Below are 22,677 nucleotides of genomic sequence, written 5' to 3'. Positions count from 1 at the left end.
CAGTTATGTGCTGCAAAAATACAGGGACAGTGAATGCTCTGGGAAGTGCATTGCACCTTTCAACAGATTCATAGCCCAAGCAAGCAGGCTAGTTGGGTTCCATAATGTAGCTTCTGGTGATCTCTAAATCAGCAGAACATTCCCAAAAAGCAAAACAGAAATGCTATGCACTGAGAAGAAAAATATAGGGCTTCAAATCGCAGTAACTGGGGAATGGCTGGCAATAGGTACACAAGATTTTCTGCTACAGGAGGAGGTGGAAAAGTGAGACAAGCTCGTTAACCTCAGAGCTGTGACAGGGAAAATGGAATGAGGTTGGTGTTAAGAAGCTAAGGAACTGAACCAAGGCACAAATGAATACAGTCCTGCAGTGTCTGGAGCATGGTGAGGTTTTTTTGCTGGTTTGTAGTACAGAAATAAAGTTTAGTATAGGATCAGTGGAGAATCACCTTGAAAAGAAACTACATGAGTTTGCCAGAGAATAGATAGGATTTGGCCACAAATTCTTGATGGCCACTCTTTGAGGGCTCCCTCAGCAGTCAGGATAGTGTCAGAGCCAATATGAAGCCTTAGATCAACTCCACAACAAGGAATGAAGAAAAAAGAAGATGAATTACTTCATCCCTGTTTGAATATCAACATTACAGCCAACAAGCAAAGAGTTTACTAGGGCACCTTAAAGTCATGTAGGTAGGTCAGCTCTTCCTCACAATCTGCTGCCCAAAACAAGTGATATTATTTTCTTATGGCCGCCAAACAAGAAGTGCGCAGCAGTAAGACAAATCAGAAGCAGCTTAAGGGCATATCAAGAAGGTAGAAGTCTCCAAACAGTGCATTTTGCATTTTCAAGTGCATTTTGCTGCATTATGCCTGGGTCCAAGCACCAAAGAAGCTGCTACTTAAAAAAGCAATGGTGCTATATGGCTCAAAAGCTCCCCAGCAGGAGAGTCTACATGTGGATTTATTTTCATCCCTCTTCTACAAAAAACAACAGATTACATCAAGAAACCAATCTCACCTGGCAAATGCTTCATTTCAGGGTGATTCAGGGTCCTGTGCTCACCACCAGCCTGGGCAGTATGGAGATTGTCTACAACACTGTAAGAGCAGCAACATGAATTCTCCTACAACACTGTTAGCTCCAGAGAGTTTCCAGCCTAAGATTAAATCAGCCCACAAAGCCTGATGTTTGGCTTCCATTCACCCCAGGGGTGATGGCACTCTGATAGTGACAGTGATTGCAAATGAAGTTTTTCCTCTGCCAGTCTCAAGATTGGGATCTGAAATGTATGTTAATGGGCAAAAAGTCTCATTAGAAGAGTTGAGCAGAGCTAGTGTTTATTTCAGAGATAAGCTAACTTTTTTAACTTTTAATTAAAAATCAGCTGAAAGAATTAAATGTTTAAAATGCTATTTTTACTCAAACAAGCATTTATACTGCTGAAACATTATTTGCTCTAATGATAAAATAAAACATTGTCCCAACACTGGGAAGGTACAGAGACTCTCATGAGAGCCAGCTGCAAGAGAACATGAAAACAGGAACACAAAATTCTAAAATTTATTTATTTTTTTCCCCTGGAATACTTTACAGAGATTGTCTTCTCATGAAAATATTCAATTGCCTTAGTTGAATGATGCAATGCATAAAAAGAACTGCTTATGCCCACGTTTTCCTATTCTTTTTTAGCTTTGATTACACTGTATTTCTATTTCTATTTCTTTTTTTTTTTTTTTTTGCCAACATGTGTGCACCTATAAACATCTTTCCCTACATAAGATAAAACGAAGACTTCCAAATGAGTTAACGTGATGCTCTGTTTCGTTAGCTGACAAGCCAGTGTTTGCATCTTTAAAGGGTTTATTGTTGTTTTGTCCCATCAGGACCACTAACACAGCAGGTCCCCATGCAGCAGACGCCATTGGGTAACCTGCATGGGGTGTGACATGGAGGGATAGAACTGGGACCTCCACAGCTCCCTGAGTAGAACAAAACCCTTTCTGCTTATTTTGCTGCATTATGTCTGGATCCAAGCACCGAAGAAGCTGCCCAAAGTATTTTCTGTCTAAAACCACCCCTGTCTCTGCCCTCTGGTCACAGACATGGTTGGACTGGACGACCCTGTTGGTCTTTCTAACCATAACAATTCTATGATTCCTCAGATAGCAAAAGGGCCGTGAGAAGAGCAGCCCTTTTTACCAACCTTTGATGAAAAGGTAAACACAGGTTAGAAGCACTCTCCAAAGCTACAAAATGCAACGCTGCAGGATTTCTGTTTTTTCCCTCCCAAGCATGTTTTCCTCCCAGCATCGTTAAACTGAGTGATGGTAGCTGTGTCTCCTTATAGCAGGCTGTTTCAGCTCTCCCTTTTCTTGTTGTCTCCTTGCAGCCGACTCCAGCGGCAGAGACGAGAAGCCCACGGCGAGGCACACAAGCAGGGCAGGTAGGTGAAGGCTCAGCCACCGCCTCAGGCTTCCCATGACAGGGTCAGCAAAGCAGGGGGAGCAAAACCATCCAAAGCCAAACAACAATCTAGCACAAACATTCTGAATAGGGTTCACGCCATTAACAGAGTTGAGTGAGGCGTGAAGGAAGCCAAATTCCCTTTGAAGAGCCATGCTTAGATATCGTTTCGCATGGCCCCTTGGCTTCACACAGCAGTGCTGCGTGATTTGTGTCAGGTGTGGGGCAGTATTTAGGTCAGGTATAATCCCCTCCACTCAGGGTCACTGCTGTGGCCACTGGCACTTGCCCAGCATGGCATGGAGCACAGCCATAGTCAGACACCTGACAATTTGGAGCTGCTCAGCCAGACCCAGCTGGTGCAGAATTGCAGCATGCCCTGAAAATCTCCTGCTCCCAGAGCTGCAGAGCCCAGACCCCAGGAGACTTCCACTGTTGCCTCTGGGGGAGGCAACTTTTCACTTTTTTAGAAGCAAAAAGATTGTGACATGCATCACTTCATACTAAAAAGTCCTCCAAATTTCTCCCACCTTAGTTTTAAACTGATCTAGCAGAATCACAACAAATCCAACTGTTTTACTTGAAAGATTTTCTGTATTTTTCTGTACTTCAGTAAAGAGTATAAAATAAAAGTATAAAAACAACAACAAAAAATAATTAAGTTGGAATAATAATAACCTACATTTTACAGCTTCCATCTCCCAAGGGGAAATGCCTTTAAATTTAAACATCTTTCTGCATGCCTTCTGGTGGAATAGAAGTGTTTTCACCTTTCTATTCTGATTGTATATCCGTCCCTCTTCACCAAGTTGAAAACAGAAAATTTGAAGGGAAAAAAGAAATCTAAGAGAAAAAAAGAAACGTAACAATAACCAATAAAATTAAATCCTCATTCTTTTCATCTAAAATAGAATAAAAAATATTGGTTTTACAAGTTTATCCAAAATAAGTAACACCATTCATATCTTCTCACATTTTTACAAAAAGAAAAAAAAACACAACTCAATCCAAAAATATTTTTTCCACTTCATGCTTATACTCCATACTTTTCTGACTTCATACTTCTATAGGAGTTTTCAAGTTTTTAAAATGAGCCCCTGTAATAAGGATGTAGCCAAAAAACTAAGATGAGCAAAAGTGATTCCCAATAGCATAGGCATAGTTCAAAAGTGAGAAGTTGAGTTCAGTGGCAGGAAAAATAAAAACCCCTATAAGCCATAAAAAATGGGAATACAAGTTGAAAGCACAAAAAGTCTCCCAGTAATGCTATTCCTGCAAATATAAAAGGAAACTTTAAAAATAAAAGCTCTATTACACATACATTAATACATTTCTATTAAGTTTAGAAATGTAATTCTAAAAAATATCCTCCTTATGTTTCAGATGAAACTGTTGTAGGAAGCTGGCAAACGTGACAAAGGCCAGAATGGCCGTATGATGGAGTCAGACATCCATGAAGTATTTGATATATGCTCAGGAGATACATCTAAACCTTAGCACTAGATGGAAGTATCATGCAAACAAATCACATATCCATTATAAATAGATTAAAAACTGTGGCGCTGGTTTCTCAGAATCTCATTGTATGTGGAAGACTATCTCTAAGCAAGCTGTTTAAAACAGAAATGTGAAGAAATCTATCATCAACTGCTGTTATTCGGACTTTTGAGTAACAGGATGATAAAACCCATGAAAGAGTTGCTAGTGAAGCTTACAAAGAGTATAAAGCTTAGTGGGGAGGCAAATAATTGTAGGATTGGTTAATCATCCCAAACAATGTTGGCCAGCAGCCTATTTGGGCAACATGCCAAATGCGTGTGAGTAAAGGCATGGTCATCAGGTGTGTGGTCCCAAAGGGTGAGGGATGCACTCTGGAATGAATAACCCCATGAAGTGCATGATGTATAACTGCACTCAAAAGCAGGGAGCAAGGGAGTGTGCTCACCACCTTGTGTGAAATGGGAGAACCAATGTGCAATCTCTAAAAGCCTAGGAAGGAGAGGGACTTTCCAGTGACCAGATCTCACCCCTAGTAACTACAAGGACCATCTCCCTGCCACAAATGAAAGAAACATTCTCTCCAGCCCCATCTTAAGGAAAGCAGAGCCTTCCTGCTCTGTTGGTTAGAGACATTAATTTTGACCCTAATTTAATCCTAACATTTGTTCTTAGCTGACGTTGCAGTTTTGTTTGTCCCTTTCACCCTCTGCTGACACACCCACAGAGCCCTGCGCCTTCCCTTCCCTTGGAGCCTATCTCCTGGCTCTCCATCACACTGCTTACCCTACCTTCTGATTATATAAGGGAGAAAGTGCTGTTCTGAGCACCACCAACCAAGACTGCGCACAAATGTCTGAGGCTTTGCTAGTGACCTGGTAATAACATTCCCTTGTCTCAGCTGGGTATAAATGTTTCCCAGTGAGTGTTTGCAATCCCACAGGTCTTTCCATAGCTCAGAATTATGCCCTCTGCTCACTGTCCAAATAATTCCCTTTCTTCTATGCCAGTGCCTGACAACTGAAGTTCCTAGGCAAACCTTTTGATGTTAAACACTTCTGTGTTATTTTCTTGTACCTTATACCTGTTACTTTACTACTTTTGTTCACCTACTCCTTTCTGGATGCTGACAAATAGGAGGAAATATAGGAACAATTCAATATTTGGGAAATGAGCTTTTCATCAAGACAGGAAAAATACTCATATATAATCACTGTTAACAGAAAGATTAGAAACTATTTTGGTTTGTAGATTTCTCATTTTATTATAGGGGCAGAGTGCCATGGGAAGAGGTTGAATTAAACATACTTAAAGCAGAAGAAAGGACCATATTTTTAAGTGTCCTTTGGGATAAGTAACAACTTGAAGAGTTCACCAATGGATGTAGGCAACTCATCACCCCTAGAAATTATTAAATTGAGACTGAGCATCTTTGAAAGATACTCTGTAGTCCAGTCTCTGTTAGCAGATTGTTATGTTGGTATCTTGAGGTACCACTGCCTGTGGGCCTCAGTACAGGCACAAGAAGTACAGCACGGTTAAGCAATCTCATTTATGAAGAGTTTTACCACAGGAAAATATTCCCTGTCAAGTTTCTTTGTTGTTCTCTGTCTCTTTGATCTATTGCAGACTCGTCTTCTGCATAGTCAGATAAACACCCCTTGGAGCGTATCATCTTTTTTTCAGATGAAGAAACAGCAAAATCTTTCCTCTGTTTTTGAGCTCTCCTGCTGCCCTAGCAGCTGTCATGTGGCTGCTCAGAGTGCAGCAAGGCTTCACAGGCATGGCGTAGCCGAGAAGAGCTGCTACAGCTCCCATCCTGGCCAAGGTGCTGGGGAGTCAAACAGTGCTTTTTGCCCTCAGAGATGGCCTTGAAAGAGAAGCAGAGCATCCACTGCTCAGTGCTCACTGCAGCTCCAACAGCTTTTGCAAGACCATCCCTGGCTCTCTTGTCTTTAATGCTCCTTTTTATCTTTGTTAGAAAACTGGAGCAGGAGCTAATCAGTTTATCCCCAGTTAGGGGATGGCCTGCCTCCTGGCCTGGTTCCCAGCCTGTCTCCATTTTGTTCCTGGGCAACAGCCAGTAGCTTATTTTATATATTGTTTCCCTAATTCCTGGCCTCACATCCTGTCAGAAATCAGTGTCAGAAATCTTGTCTCTTATTTCCTTTTCCTCACTTAGCCACACACGTAATTTCTCTAGGACATATATTTGAATTGTCATATTCAAACTGTGTTATAAGCACAGGTAATTTTACAAAGACTCACAAAGCAAATGTTTTCTCAGTGTGTCAGAACTATCACAGATGCCTAAGTGCTCCATATTGAGCATGGGGGCCATTTTGTAATGACATGCTGCCAAGCACTGCATTCACAAGGCTATGGCTTAATGGGAACATGGACATGAGCTGATTCTCATTTTTGGACTGGAGTGAAGTGGGTCAATATCTCTCCCACGAACTGTGAAGGGCTCATGGCTGTGTTTCTCTCTTCCTAGTAGTCCTATCCTAAAGCGAAGCCCTGACATCACCAAATCTCCACTGACAAAGTCAGAACAGCTGCTGCGAATAGATGACCATGACTTCAGCATGAGACCAGGTTTTGGAGGTACATAATCTGCATATTTGTTACTGTTTTGCACTATCACTTCATTATACTGTAGCTTTAAGTTGGGCCAACAAGCAGAGGGACGAGCAGAGCCTTTTCTTTCTCTAATTAGTGTTTTTATTGTAAATCCATAGCATGCTTGGGGGGATAGTGGTGCAGTGAAATGGCCTTCTACCTTGAAAAACGAACAACTAAGTTGAAGTCATGGAGATATGATTAGAGGCAATGTAATATTCCTGATACTCAGTGACACTTTCTTTTGATAAAACCTCCAAACACACTTTGCATGTATTCCTGGATGACGGGGAAATTCTACAGATGTGGCTTCCTGTGGCAATTTGTGTGCATAATCAAATCACATACCAAGTTTGCTGACCTGGCTGTTTCATTTCTAACACCAAAGAAAATATTTCGACTGCTGTGTGCTAACGCTTGCTCACAGTTTTGTGGCTGTACTGTACAGCAACCAGAGCTTTAAGGGAACAGGATGAAGGGGAACATGCTTTCTTTCAGCCTGTGGATTAGAGAATGATGAAATTTATCTACTCTTTCTGGCTGACAGATGGTCATTCAAATCCAGGATACCATTATATACTCTCATGAAAGTAAGTTTTTTTGCTAAAAGCTCAATATACCAAATACCAACATGTTCAATTAATTTTAAAAGGTTTCAGTTTCACAGCAACCCACTAATGTGAGCATTATTTATCTTGTCAGTTCTCCTGCACTGTAATTGCCAGAGGTATGTGAGGGGCAAGTCAAACTCTGGAGGAAAGAAAAAAAAAAAAAAGAAAATCCCAATTATGGGATGTGACCTCAGCTCCATGGCACACACCTGAGTCCTGTAGTGTAGTCCTACCCATCACCTTCCCCTTTCCACAGCCAAGCAGTGAGTGATGTGAAAGCCAAAGATGCAGAGCAGTTTTCAGGGTGGTATTAGCCCGAGAGGTGAGCAGAGAAAGTGATGAAAATTTGGAGTAAATCTCTCACGTGCCCTTAGCTGTACCATCTCTGCTCTCCATGCACATAGGAGCTCTGTGGACAAGCAATAGCCTCGAGCATTACAGACTTTACTTTTAAATTTTGAAGGGATGTAGAATGTAACAATAAAAAGAGAAAGTTAGTAAGAGGTCATTCTCACTGCTGAATTTTATTGTTATTAGGAGGTTTTTGTTATGAATTCCAATTGCTTCTACTTCTAATTGTTTTACTGTTGTTTTGTTCCAGACTGAACATTTATTTTCTAAGATGCCAAAACTTTATCTCATCAGGTTTATACTTCCTCAACTTTTGTGTTTTGTTGTTTTTTTTCCTAGGCCCTGCAATTCCTGTAGGGGTGGATGTCCAAGTTGAAAGTCTGGACAGCATTTCTGAGGTGGATATGGTAAGTGTCACAGAAGGGCTGAGGCTGGACTGGACTGTTGGAAACTACCTAGTCCTAAAACGGCTGAGAGTAGGGTGAAATAGAGCAGGTTGCTTGGGGCTCTGGCTTTTGGATTTGAATTCCTCCTTGGATGGAGACTCCTGTCTCCTGGGCACTTTGTTTGAAGTGAATCTGCTGGCAATTACTTCTACTGACCTCATCTTTTCATCCCTCTAAATGTCTTAAAGCAAAAGGAATGAAAGTTAATCTGACATTTTCTTTTCTCTAAGAAAGACAAAGTGATAGAACACTGCCAAAACTGCCCCAAAGGATTTGGGTTGTTACATTTTCTTGAGAAGTGATAGCATGTAAAAGCTCCGAGGAGACCAATTACTGTGTTAGGCTTAGGGTGCTCTGATATATTGCTGATAAGATTTCACTTTGGCCATGCTCTGAAGTGATCAGGGGAGAGGTTGGTCGCCAGAATCTGTCCTGAGAACTACCCTGGTGAGAGCATACTTGTCATGTGGCAGCAACACCATGAGAACAGAAACAGAAATGCCCAACATTTCAATGTCCCCTCACTTCAGAGGAAGGCTTAACCCTTTCAGTGAGCTTCCCATCTCACTGGGAAGTGTGTAGTTGTAAGAAGGCAAGAGTTTTCAGAGGACAGAAGTTTCCTCAGAGCCCACTTTTGGCTCAGCATCAGTTGTGCCACCCCTACTGTGTGGTGTAAGGCTTTGTGAGTCCATCCTGAACCTTCATGTTGATGCTGAAGTAGTATTTCAGGAGCACACAGGTCTGGTGCTGCCACTCTGCACAGGCTGATTTCATTACTGAGTCTCTGTCCTTCTTATGCTACCATATAATTGGTAAGGTGGAAACAGTTTTCAAATGTTGTTTAAGCGCTCTGGATTCTGCTGGAGGGGCTTTCATCATCACAAAACGCTGCTGAAAGTAAGGCATGATCTCTGCAGGAGATTTTCCATGGGAATATTTTACATGCAGGCGTGACACAACAACAGCCCACACCAAAGAGCAGGAGCACAGAACGAGAATGGGAGATAGCCCTGTAACCAACTCGCCCTGTTAAAGCATTTCGAGGGTCTCTAAGCAGCTATGCTTTAGCTTTGGAAGAAAAAAAATCACACCCCATTTATAAAATATTTTCAGAACTGTTCTGCTGCTCCAGCAAATGCATTGAACAGCTCTGAAGCTTTCACAGAAAGCTCAGACATCTCTGTACTCTTACGAGCACCCACCTCACCTCCTCCTTGGTTAAGTGAGGAGCACAGTTGTATGGCAGCACAATTGGTCCTGGGCAGCTGCTTTGGGTGCATGTTCCAGCTGTTCCAGTGCCTTACTACCCACAGGGTAAATAACCTTTTCCTAATATTTAATCCAAATCCACTCTCTTAGTTTAAAACCTTTAACCCTTGTCCTATACCATGCTCACTGATATCTACCTGGACATCAAATTGTTGGCCATAACTCTTTGAGTGCCATCATCAGCCAATTCTTTATCCACTGAAGTTGTCCATCTGTCAAATCCATGTCTCTTCAGTGTACAGATAAGGTTCTTGTGTGGGACAGTGTCAAATGCCTTGCACAAGTACAGGTGTTAGATAAACTTCCCTTAGATTAAGGGCAATGTAGTATGTTACATTCTAAGATATCGTGCTTATAAAAACTTGTGCATGCATTTTTCATCAGATAATGAGCAATTTATTTGAAATAAGTAAAAAGACAAACCCAAGCAGATGCCCTACTGGGATCAGACTCAAAATACAATAGAGTAAAAAGAGTATGATCATACCTTAGATCTAGAATGCGCAGTATATGGGCAGAATCATAGAATCATAGAATTGCTCAGGTTGGAAAAGACCTTAAAGATCATCAAGTCCAACCACAACCTAACCATACTACCCTAACTCTAACAGCCCTCTGCTCATGTGCCTGAGCACCACATCCAAACTGTTTTTAAGCACATCCAGGGGTGGTGACTGAGCCACATCCCTGGGGAGCCTAAGGGCAAAATAAAACATTTCATTCAAATACTGAGCATCTCATTTGCTATGCTGGAGGAAGAATTTTCTCTGCAGCACTTCTCTAGCTGTCCAGAATAAGAACGTTGCTAAAGCAGCTGCTGGAGCAGTTGTTCTCAACTCCAGAAATGCAGCATTGTAGGGATGGCGGGTTAAATTGTTGGTAGTGCTCATTGCTGACAGCTGCCTCTGTGTATCTCCCTTTTGGTCCCTGGAGTGACTCACAGACACCAAAATGAAAATGTTTGATTTCAGAGATAAATTTGCCTCTGGATGAATGGTGTCTGATTTCTGAACACATTAACTCATGTTCCCTGCCATCTTAGAGAGTGGATGTGCCCTCGTGAACAGTGCTTTGTAAGGTGCAGTTTGCACTAGAGAAGAGAAATCATTGCTACGCTGATAAGGCATAGGTTGTGACACAAACCTTTTTGTTGCAGGACTTCACCATGACACTTTATCTGAGGCACTACTGGAAAGACGAGAGATTGTCCTTCCCCAGCACCAACAACCAAAGCATGACATTTGACGGCAGGCTGGTGAAGAAGATCTGGGTTCCTGACATGTTCTTTGTCCACTCCAAACGTTCCTTCATCCATGACACCACCACTGACAATGTCATGCTGCGGGTCCAGCCAGATGGGAAGGTACTTTATAGCCTCAGGTAAAAGTGCATTTGGTCAGTGTGAGCCATTAGTGGTATGAGAGAGAGAGAGCGGTTTAATTGATTTCTGTATTTCATTTCCACATGACTTAACAATAAAAAAAATTAAAAATGTGAATGCATTGACTAGCCATTTACATCATGAGGAAGAGGCTCTTCCTTTATCATAAGAAAAATGCTCATATGTTCAGGGAGAACAGCTGGGGGGTTTGGGTAAGTGGAGCGAGAAGTAGGACTGGAGCTTAATTCCTAGGAAGATTGTGTCCCATCCCTTCCCTTCCCCTTCCCTCTTTTCCATAGCAGTGATCTCAAGTTTCAAACGTAAATCAGATGCCTCACCAAGGAGTTGAACATTACTGACCATAAGACTGAAGATTATTAAAACAGGATTTTTCTTCTTCCTAACTGCTGCTTTCATATGTGGAGATGCTAATTCAGGAGCATCTGTCACTCTCCAAAAGAAACTAATGTCAGTGCTGCTTCTTCATGCCTGCAGCTCCATTCAGTTACAAAACAAGTGTTGCCAAATGACCCATAAAAACCTATGAGAGAGGAAATTGCTGTACAATATTCTGATGCAAGAATGTCAACATCAGCTCCATAGCAATGAAATAGCAAAACATGCGATAAATAAGCCAAACAGCAGATAGATAACGTATTCTGAAGGACAAAAAGAAGGAAAATCTGACTGCAGGAGGTCAGTAGCAACAAGAAGCATAGATTTAACTTTAACTAATGATAAGGCTGCAGAACATGTTGCTTGGGATGATTGTGGAGGTCTTTGAGGGCACATTAATAACCTCCAGGAGTGGTGGAGGTAGGGCTGAGCTCTACTCCTCAGCCTGACAAAGTATTTTTCCTTTTACAAAAGGAAACAGTACAAAAAAAGTAAGGCACAAAGTCCTTTGTGGTAACTGTTTGACAGGAATTTTCTTGTTTCTCTGATATTTTTATACTATTTGTTGGGATTCACAGCCTGGATAGTGCTAATCTTATCATTACTAAAGTTTTTTGTTTCTTCCAGTGTATTAAACATGGTTCAGGTGTTCTTCATGTGTTTGAAAAGTTTGCTCAGACCCTTAGCACAATAACAAAATGACAATAGAATGACATAAAACTCAACTACAGCTACATGCTACACGTGGTCTACACTGCAAGTGTTTTGGCTATTTAACAATGATGGGGAAGGAATATCAAACTACACAGATGCTGCCATATACAGACTTACGTTTAACAGGCTACTTCCAACTGGCCTTCATGAAATGGTAGTGAATATCTCGAATAACAGGGTGACAGTTCTTCAGTATTTTATTTATCGGTGACTGCGGGCCGAAGTACTTTATGGTTGGAAGAGAAATATGAATACTTAAAAACAAAGATGTCTTTGCTAACTGAGAGCCTTTTCTGAATGCCTTTGCCTGTACATTTGATTTTTTTCCTTGGTGTCTGCCTTTTTAAAACTCTTACCAAACATCTTCTCTTTTCTTGGAAAGCTCTCTAAACCTCGCTGGCACCTAAGCAGTAAATCTGAGCCAAGCAGCTTCACTCTAAGATAAAATCTGGATAGGGAAGCAACATGAACCCAGACATGCATAAGGAGTACTAACATAAGAGACTGCATCTTGATTTTATCATTATGTGACAGTTGTCTGTCGAGCTTTAATCCTGTTATTATTCATTAATTCTTTCCCCACTGCAATTTATGTTTTTATATTCATTTACTTCCCTAGAGTTCAAGCTAGTGGAGTAAAGACTTACAGATCCTTCCAGTGCAAACACAGATTTCTGCTATTAAAATTGACATAATCAGACTACATTGGGACCGGGGTTTTTGATACGTGAGGTGGAGCATTTCAGTGGTTTTGGATGTGCATCAGCTCCAGCCCTGACTGGAGGTGAGCCCTCTGCTGGCTGACACCCATGGGCGATCACCGGGCTTTCACTGAGCAGATGGAGGTCATGGTGCATGGAGAAAACTGCCCGCATCCTGCACAGCACTGGGCTTTGACAAACCCAAATTACTGTGCAAAGAAGCTGTTGAAAGCGCAGATTTCTGCAGAGATCTGACGGCAAAAGGGAAAAAGTGTCCTCTCTCTGTCCTTCCCCGTTTTCAGTACTTGTGTCACTTGGTAGCAATTTATTACGGCCAAACTCTCTAGCCCCCTTTTTAACACTGGTTTGCTGTGAAGAAAAAATAGCTCTAACTTCACTGGAATGTCTTTAGCTAGATGGAAAGTGTTTATTTCCAGTGACCAAGTAGTCACTCAAAGTCATCTTGCAGCTTTACTATTTTTCAGTCACACAAAGCCGTTTTTAATGAGGTGGTTTTTATTGTTCCCAGGGTTACAGTAACAGCAATGTGCAACATGGATTTTAGTCGCTTTCCCCTGGACACACAGACGTGCTCCCTGGAGATTGAAAGCTGTAAGTAAGCAGAGACATAGGGAAGCTGAGTGCTGCACCCTGTGGGGACCTGAATGGTGTTTAATTATATCCAGCAGCAACTGCTACATTCATGAGCAGGGCTCCAACTATAGCCAGAGAACTTCAACATGGAGAAAAATTCTCTGCCTGTAATTTTTATCTAGAATTAGATGGTGTGTACAACAAGGCAGTGTTTGCAAATGCCAGCTGTGAGTGCCGTTTTGCCAGTGTCCCCACAATCCAGCTGGGCTGCTCTGCTGCAGTCCTATCCCCAGAAGGCACTGGGTTACTTGCCCGCAGGTTGCAGGTGTGTAGCAGCACCCACTTCCCCAGCACCACAGCTCTTAACACAGAAACAAATGGCTCTGTGCCCTTCTCATGCTCATCTGCTCATCTGTGGTTTAGGAACCACAACGCAGCCGCCAAGCCGATCACCTTCCCTTGGTGTTTCTTACATCTGTGAGTGACAAACCCAGCTTATACAGAACTGCTTTGTCCCAGGTGTGGTTTACATAAAATAGTCCTGCATTTTGTACAACTACATTTCAAACTTCCAGCTTTTTAAGAGTTGTTTCTTCTCCTTCTTAAGTCTGAAATACACAATTATAATCTTAGTTATATTTGAATAAAGTTATTACAGAATATTTTTTCCTCTCTGTCTGGGAAAGGCTATTATTAAAGCCCATCCGAAAGGATCAACATTACTATATTTCCATATGCATTAAAAAAACAAGACCTGTAATGTTCATATATACATTATGGACAGAAGGTTTACTCAAGAGTTTGTCCTTCTGCACACCTCAGACCACTGATAAGAGCTTGTTCCTCCTGTTACCCTCTTTCCTCTTCTTTCCTTTGCTTCTGATTTTAGAATGGTACAATTTCTGATGTGGTGGGTAACCTGATATACTGATTATATCTGATTATATGTGTGAAATGAAGGTAAGAGAAACTAAAATATTTACAGAATGCATCATCAGGACTGAGCACTGTGATGATGAGCCTGTCCATTCTTTGCTGCAGCCATACCCACCAATGCTGCAGGGGTTCCAGTCAAACAGTGGCACTGTCCCTTTCAGCTGAAGCTCATAGGTAGCCTTGGAAGAGTGTGTGAACACAACTTAGGCTATAGTAGCTGGCTCACTGCACTGCACTGAGGCTTGCTCTGCTTCCCTAGATGCTTACACAGAAGATGACCTCATGCTCTACTGGAAGAATGGAAATGATTCCCTAAAAACGGATGAGAGGATATCGCTGTCCCAGTTCCTGATACAGGAGTTCCACACTACCACAAAACTTGCCTTTTATAGCAGCACAGGTGGGTACTAGAATCCCTAGCAGAGGCCAGGGGAAAGAGCTGCAGACTTATGTTCTTGGCCACTCCATCTTTAGACTTCCATCATCAGATTAGATAGTCTGGAAAGACAATACCTCTTCAAGAGCACACCAAACTTTAATGTGAATTACAACCCCTGAATGTACAGCTTGTATTATCTTCTCTGAAAGATGTGATCCTGAGAGGTGTTGTGAGTATGATAGTTGGTTCAGTAAGAAGCCTCTTCTGTAAACTGCAATGATATGTGATTAATTCTTTTCCTAAAAGCAAATATGGTGCTATTCCCACTGACGTAACACCTTATCTGAAAGTAGTTTGGTGGTGGTGTGACTTCTCTTTTTCCTTCTCCCTATTCCACAGGATGGTACAATCGCCTCTACATCAACTTCACCTTGCGTCGACACATCTTCTTCTTCTTGCTCCAAACCTATTTCCCCGCCACTCTCATGGTTATGCTGTCCTGGGTGTCTTTCTGGATTGACCGTCGAGCAGTTCCTGCCAGAGTCCCTTTAGGTAAAAACAATATTGTAGTCAGCACACTTGAAGGCCAGTTGTATGCAATGATGGTTTTGACCACCAAGACAAAATCACCGGTGCTATGCACTGCCTCTGTGTTGTCCCTTCATTGCCTGGTGGCACAGAAATCAGCTGTGACACACATTCTCCCTGTGCTGAGGTCTTACTCTCATCTCTCTCTCCATTTGCCCTGCAGTGCCAAGTGAACTGCCTTTCCTGTTCTGACAAGTGCTAGTTGTATATGTTGCAAATCAGGGAGCAAATGTCAAGCTCTGCTTCTATTGCTGCTAACAGATGCATTGGACATAGAGAAATGAAGTACCAGTATCCTTCAAAGACTTCAGTGAGTAAGAAGGTGGAAAACATTACAGAACAGCTGTGACAACATTTCAGTTTATTGAGCTTTTCTAGCACAGAGTGTGTGGAGGTAAAACAGCAAGCCAAGCTTACTTGTTCAACTTGTTAAATTAGATTACAGTGTAGTGTGAGGGATACAGCATCCCCTTCTGAAACACGTTTCAGGCAGATGAAGCCATGTGCCAGAGAAATCACCATGGGAGCACAATTATGTTGTTGACATAAACATTCTGAAGAAGATTATTTGCCCTTTGCAAAATGCCATTTGTATATTTGCAGACTTGAAGCCCAGGTTTGCTTCCATTTGTTCCAGGGAACACATCTCAGAGTTTTATTTATTGTAAAAATTATGTTCATAGTTGGAGAGGAAATATTAATAACAGATACGGCAACAGGCCACATGTATGCTTAGAATCACCATCCATTGCCATGAATCATAATTCAGCAGGAACTAAAAGTTTTGTGACATGGCTTCTTGAGACAAAGGCACTGAGTTTAGGAGAACTTTTCTGAATGCTCCTGTGAATTCAGTCCTTTATGGTTATTCATCATATAAACATAGAAACATAAAATTGTGGAGTCATATAATCATAGAATGGATTGGATTGGAAGGATCTTATAATTTAGCTCCACCCCTTCACCTTTCTGAGCAGAGCTGCCACCCACCAGATCAGTCTGCCCAGAGTCCCATTCAACCTGACCTTGAACCCTTCCAGGGATGGTGCATCCGCAGTTTCTCCAGGCAACTTGTTCTTGTGCTTCATTTCCCCAGAGAGGAATTCTTACACTCTAAGAGTTTCATTCTAATATCTAATCTGAATGTACCCTCTTCTAGTTAAAACTCTTCCCTTTTGCTCTGTCACTATCAGACCATGAAAAAGGCCATCCCAGTCTTTCCTGTAGGCCTCCTCTAGGTACTGGAAGGCCACTTTAAGGTCTCCTTGGAGCTCTCTCTTCTCCAGGCTGAACAATCCCAATTCTCTCAGCCTCTCTTCACAAGAGAGGAGCTCCTGTCTTCTGGTCATCCTTATGGCCTTTCTCTGGACTCACTCTAACAGCTCCATGTCCTTCTAATGCTGAGGACATCCAAAGCTGTACACATTACTCCAGATGGAGTCTCATGAGAGTGTAGTAGAGAGAACCCCCTCCCTTGATGTGCTTGCTGCAACTCTTTTGATGCAGCCCAGTATTACCGTTGGCTTTCTGGGTTGCGAACACACTGTCATGAGTACATTTTTGCGTAGGTTTGATTTATTAGCAGTTTAGGACTTATTAATATTTTTATATAAATCACAAGTTAGATCGTATGATCCTTGACATCACTTTATCCATACTATATCATCAGCCAGTTTAAAACCATCATTCAACAGACACTGCTACAATTGAAAGTGTGACTTGGTTAAAGATTCAAGAATAGCGTGGGTGATGTGAGGCTTATTGCAGGGTAGTGGGGGGTTCTAAACTCTGTTGCACACCCGAAGATTTCCCCCTTGGAGAACTACTCACCCTTCTTTCTCACTGGTTTTTGTCAGTGAATGAGCTTCAATCCTGGAGGGGTCTGTCCTAATAGGTATCCCAGCTCAGAGGGACATTAAGTATCACAGTCCAGTGTGACCCTGGAGAGCTCAAGGGGCTCTTTGCTTAGGACCTCTGTTTATAGGTCCACAAGTTGACTGTCTTCATTCAGTGACATTTCATTCTGGACACAAGGCAGCTGAGATAATTCTGGAACACTCCACCAGCCGAACAATTCCAATCCTTCCCAGACCATCCATCTGGTACGTTATAGACTGGACTACAATCCAGGCAGCAGGTATTGCGGGTGGCCGATCATTCCATCTCCCTGCTGTTGTAATGAAGACAGGAGCACAGTGCTGCCTCATCATGAGATCATAGGGTGGTAGGGGGCTGCACCAACACAATCCACCCCATGGCTGAAGTCAGTCGTTCTCTCCTGAGAGTGGTAGTGTGGTCACCTCCTTATGCTAATCACCTGGCATAGGACATGCTCAGGAATGGTGAACAAGTTGGTTTGATTGTAGAGATATTAACATGCAAGAGTGGTTCAGCTCATTTAGGAGACAACAATCCATCATGGTCACCTACAGTCCAAGTTCAGAAATTTGTGGAGATAGAATTTTCTTATCCTTTACAGTAGAAGCAGATGTTGTTGTACTAAATTTAGTAATGCACATTTTTAACGTAAATGATAACTTCCCACTATGGTGAGTCCAGAGGCAAGCTACAAAAAAAAAAGAAAAAAAAAGAGAGTTTAAGTTTGATTTAGACTTCACTTCCATATTCCCATTATACTCAACACAGGCATGGGTTCATAGCCCCTCCCACGCTGTCTGATCACAGGTTAGGAAAAGTAACATTACTAATGTCTGGAATGACATAAACACCACACTTTTGTCATCCTGAGGAGTGCTGGAAGAGAAAATAAAGACTTGTTCTAGTGGGGAGATTCCGAAATGGTTACCTACCCCATTAAAAAGTAATAAAATCTATTGTGCACTACTTGTATGTTTTGCATCACTAACTTCTCGTTCCTGGCTGCAATGGTGTTGATTATTTTCTTGATTTATTTGATCAACTACCCAAATGAAAGGTAAAAGGACTTTTGTCTATACAGAGTATCACTGTTCTCTCTTTAAAAACAGTTAAATTGGTTGCACTGCTGCTGCTATCCTCATCCTTTGAGGGGCTGTTACTCCAGTTGTTGTGTAATATTATGTTGGTGCAATTTCACATCTCTCGGGGGTGAAACTGTTCAAAATTCAGCATGTACAGCACACATGGTTGTGAGGGAAAGAGATAGCTTGCTATTTTTCCAAATCAAATTATTTAAAAAAATTCCACCGTGTGTCACTACAGAAATTGAGTGCTGTGGTACGCTAATAATTCTGAATTAGAAAGTACAGGGACTGTGAGAAACACAGGCACTGTAATTGTGTGCATGACCCTGTTCTTACCAGGGTCAGAGATTGATGTTTGAGCTGAAGGACCTGGTGCCAAATTTGGCTGTTTAAAACATTGAAATCAGTAATATTTTTCATGGCAGTTTAAAATTGCAAGCAAATAGTCAACATGTGCTTCTTGTCTGGAAGCAATAACTTGGCCATGGCAGCCTGGCAAATAACATGCACTCCATTCAAACCACTAATTTTAACTCTTTACTATCCAGATCTCATGCTCAGCTTCTTGGCATCTGGTATTCAAACCACTAATTTTAACTCTTTGCCATCCAGATCTCGTGCTCAGCTTCTTGGCAACTGGTTGTTTTCCTGTTAACGTTTGTTCTGCTGTATTTATTAAAAAGACTTCACCAATTTTTCTTGAGGAACAGTTGGAATTAATATATATGCATGTACCCATACACATACATATATAGATACATGTGGAAATAGACTATTATTACTTACTTATGGATAAGCTTTTGCTCCAGCAGGGAGGCCTTATGCATTCTGTGCACAAATTTTTCTTACTTCTGGCCTTCCAATTCCTCCCTAAGCGGGGCAAAGGAGTTTGCTCCTCTCTGGGCCTGGCACCAGGGGAGTTAAAATGTACTCCTTTCCTTCACTGCTACCTCATTTTTGGAATGTCTCAGACTCCAAATAATACTAGTAAGTAGACAGTGCATCACTGCTCTGGGAATGCCTAGGGTTAATGCTGTTTTTCATAACTCATTTCTCTGTTCTTGAAGTTTTGTTTGCAGAGCTTTAGATTTATTTCCCTTTAACTTAGTTTCTATTCCATGTTTCATGGGTCTCAGTTTATAGCCTCCTCTCCAGGGCCTCAGGGCTGACATGTCATCCCAGCCCATTTCACAGCCATAGTTATCAATACTGTATATTAATTCTACTCATGCAGGAAATTGAGAGCACTATGAACATTACTGTCTTGTTTTTTGTTACATTCTGTGTTGCATCTGATTTTATTCTGATTTTCAATTAGGTAGAATTTTAGAACTCCTGAGACTCCTCTCATCTGTCATTTTCACATTGTGAAATTTACTGTAGCAAACAATATCCTCACAGTATTCAGTAGAGTGGAGTAAATCATCTTGAGAGTGAGCTCACACAACATGTTCAGGACAACCAGGGGGTCAGGCTCAGCCAGCACAGGTTCCTGAAGGGCAGGTCCTACTTGATCAATATCATCTCCTGCAACCAGGTGATCCGCCTGGTGGTTGAGAGAAAGGCTGTGGATGTAACTTACCTAGACTTTAGCAAAGCCTTTGACTTTGTCTCCCACAGCATTCTCCTACAGAAGTTGGCAGCCCATGGGCTGGACAGGTACACTCTTTGCTGGGTAAAGAACTGGCTGGAAGGCCAGGTTCAGAGAGTGGTGGTGAATGGAGTTCAGACATGAGTGGTGATCTTAAGGGGTTGGTAGAGGGGCCTGTCCTGTTTTATCCTGTATGAGGGCATTAAGTGCACCCTCAGTAAGTTCTCAGGTGACACAAAGTTGGGAGGAAGCATCAATCTGCCTGAGAGAAGGAAGGCTCTTCAGAGGGCTCTGGACAGGCTGGGCTGAGGCCAATTGTATGAGCTTTAACAAGACCAAATGCTGGGTCCTGCACTTTCATCACAGCAACCCCATGCATAGACATATAGCAGAATGGCTGGAAAGTTGTGTGGAAGAAAAGAATCTGGGTGTGTTAGTTTACAGTTGGCTGAATAGGACCAGGTGGCCAAGAAAGCCAACAGCACCTTGGCAACGTATCAGAAATAGTGCAGCCAGCAGGAGCAGAGTGATTGTCCTTCTGTACTTGGCATTGCAGGGACACCATCTTGAGTACTGTGTTCAGTTTTGGGCCCCTCACTACAAGAAAGACATTGAGATATAGGACTTAGATTAGCAGATATTTCCTTGTTGCTTCCTAAAGCATCTGTGTTCCCTGGCTCTTCTTTGTCAGACAGAAAGAAGTACATCTCTTTGCACTTCTAAAATATGTCATTCCAACTTTCAAGGGAATCATTAACATGCCATAATTAGCCCCTGTGATAGGAGGAGCCTGGATAACACTAAACTATGGGGGCTCAGCTCTTCCTGGTAGGTTCATAGCACCTACCTGCAGGGTAATGCATGACAGCATTGCCCTGTGGGCCGCATTAGTCCCTGAGAGGAAGACACACACCAAGCATGGGAGCTGACTGGTGACTTCCCATGAAGCAGGACTTTCTGGGGCAGATGGAACACACAAGCCTTGGGGAACCTGGTGGAAGCAGCAGCTGGAGGAGCTGAACAACAAGCTGTGATATTTGTGCTTTTCACAGGACTGCCCTCCACCTGGTAATAGGACACAGGTAGTGCAGGCTCAAAGCTCTGCTGCCTACCATAGGATGGAGGTAGTGGTGTGGTGGACAATCAGAATTAGAGCTGTTCTCACAGAAAATACGAGAAACCCAAGTAAGAAAGACCTTCCTTGGGCAGTGAAACCCCCCACACTAACGTGAAAAAGTCAGCTTGGATGTCAGGAAAAGGTAATTTGTGAGAAAGAGTTTAGGTTGACCAAACCTTACAGGATCACTCTGCTGCTGTGTTCCCAGGGATCACCACTGTGCTGACCATGTCTACGATCATCACTGGGGTGAACGCCTCCATGCCCCGCGTTTCCTACATCAAAGCAGTGGACATTTACCTGTGGGTCAGTTTTGTGTTCGTCTTCCTCTCAGTGCTGGAATATGCAGCAGTGAATTACCTGACCACGGTGCAAGAGAGAAAGGAGAGGAAACTCCGGGATAAGGTGAGTTTTGCCTTCTCTGATACAGTTTTATGCCATTGAGAAAAAGCGGGGCAAATGTCTAGAAGTGTGCAGAAGTTTAAACCTGCAATGTGTTGCTCTTGGATGCCCTGAGAAAATACAGTGGGGGCAAGAAGACACCTGCAATGAAGCATTCCTGGTTATAAAGATTTGCTACAGATACCCAGCATCTCAGTTAGCCGTTTGTTCTTCAAGATCTGGGGGCATTATATCCCTTCACACATAGCCCTAGACTTATACACAATGGTCTGATTTCCCCCTTTTGCCTTCATTACCTTAAATTGTAACTGCCCAAAATTTCAGCCTAGGCTCTTTTCTTTAAATGGGGCAAACCTGATACACTTCTCCTTGGAGCTCCCCTCTGCCACCTTCTCTGAATTTCTCAGTTTCTAAGTACAGGTCACTGTACTGTTTTATTTTTGTCCTGGTACTCATGCTTAAACCAAAGGAACTTTCCCACAGACAGCCTCCCTCTCTCTGTGGTTACGTTGTGTCCAGCAGATGTGAAACAACAGAAGCCAAAAGCTGCTGCCCACTCCACTGCCTCGTTGTCCTTTCTGTTCTCCCACCATCTCACTTCCCCAGGCTTGTCTCCTCTCTGCTTTCATACGGAGTAAAGGGCTGTCCTTGCATATCTGAACATAACTCCAAAATGCTCTTCCCTTGCCTGTGCCCACAGCTCCCCTGTGCGTGCAGCCTTCCTCAGCCCCGGCCCATGATGATGGATGGCAGCTTCAACGACGGTGACGTGAATGAGTTGGGGCACTACGTGTCCGAGAACGGAGACAAGCAGGACAGAATGATGGTGCAGCTGGCACTGGGGTCTGAGAGGGGCTCGGGCAGGAGGAAAAACCAGAGATACGTCAGCATGCGGATCGACACCCACGCCATCGACAAGTACTCCAGGATAATATTCCCTGGCGCATACATTCTATTTAACTTGATATACTGGTCCATTTTTTCATAAACATACGTAACTTCTGTAGTCACAGTGTATTGCAGCAGGATATCAGAGTACTGTCTCATAGGCTAACAAAATGAACATAGAGAATTAATTTGAAGATTGATTTTTTCAGGATTTCAATTTATTTTTTACTAGGTGCAACTCATCCGTGGCATAAATAACTGTGCAAATTTCACGTTTCAAATAAATATAGGATATACAATCTAAAACGTCATACATATTTAAAGCTGTGCTATGCTCCTTCTTGTGCCTCACAGGCCACTGTAATCTACTTCAATGAGTGACACTAATTGCCAGCTGCTTATATATGGCACAATTTCCATTTCATGACCCCAAATCCCAGTTCTCTCAGTGTTTGAGCCCATGCCTGCATCTCTGAACTCAGCAGACAGACAGCATTTAGCACCGATAAGTACAAAAGATATGCAAACACTTGTGTGCTTGCAGGATGAGGTCAGAAGCAGCTTTTGCAAAAAAAGAATGTCCAATAGTGGGAAACACTTCAGCAAAACTATTGATGGCCAAAGGCGGCTTTCACTGCTCCATGCACACTGTGCTGGCAGTGCTGCACTGACAGATCCAAGCAGCAATACCTTTCACACTTGTGCTGTCTCAATTGTACTTAAAAACAATGAAGTATTTCCAAGCTGTATTGATTAACCTTTTAAAA

At 42.4% G+C, this 22,677-nt stretch overlaps 1 protein-coding gene across 4 annotated transcripts in view; it reads left to right on the top strand.

The window, feature by feature from the left end:
* The window catches only part of GABRR1 (gamma-aminobutyric acid type A receptor subunit rho1), a 33,083-nt gene extending 11,073 nt beyond the window's left edge, over nt 1-22,010 (top strand). The window contains exons 2-10 of one of the 4 annotated variants that reach the window (XM_042886683.1): nt 2,391-2,444; nt 6,462-6,568; nt 7,885-7,952; nt 10,417-10,640; nt 12,982-13,064; nt 14,242-14,382; nt 14,761-14,913; nt 20,829-21,025; nt 21,723-22,010. In XM_042886683.1, coding sequence (XP_042742617.1) covers nt 2,391-2,444; nt 6,462-6,568; nt 7,885-7,952; nt 10,417-10,640; nt 12,982-13,064; nt 14,242-14,382; nt 14,761-14,913; nt 20,829-21,025; nt 21,723-22,010 — 1,315 coding nt within the window. Of the gene's footprint in view, nt 1-2,390; nt 2,445-6,458; nt 6,569-7,884; nt 7,953-10,416; nt 10,641-12,981; nt 13,065-14,241; nt 14,383-14,760; nt 14,914-20,828; nt 21,026-21,722 lie in introns of all 4 variants that reach the window. The other 3 variants (XM_042886673.1, XM_042886691.1, XM_042886700.1) reach the window with 3 other exon arrangements.
* Nucleotides 22,011-22,677: the final 667 nt, after the last annotated feature.

The sequence above is a fragment of the Lagopus leucura genome, unplaced genomic scaffold (genome assembly GCF_019238085.1).
Source record: "Lagopus leucura isolate 7727_CA_CO unplaced genomic scaffold, USGS_WTPT01 Super-Scaffold_73, whole genome shotgun sequence".
NCBI classification, from domain to species: domain Eukaryota; kingdom Metazoa; phylum Chordata; class Aves; order Galliformes; family Phasianidae; genus Lagopus; species Lagopus leucura.
The sequence above is the reverse complement of the archived record's forward strand: the minus strand, read 5'-3'. Positions and strand labels throughout refer to the sequence as shown.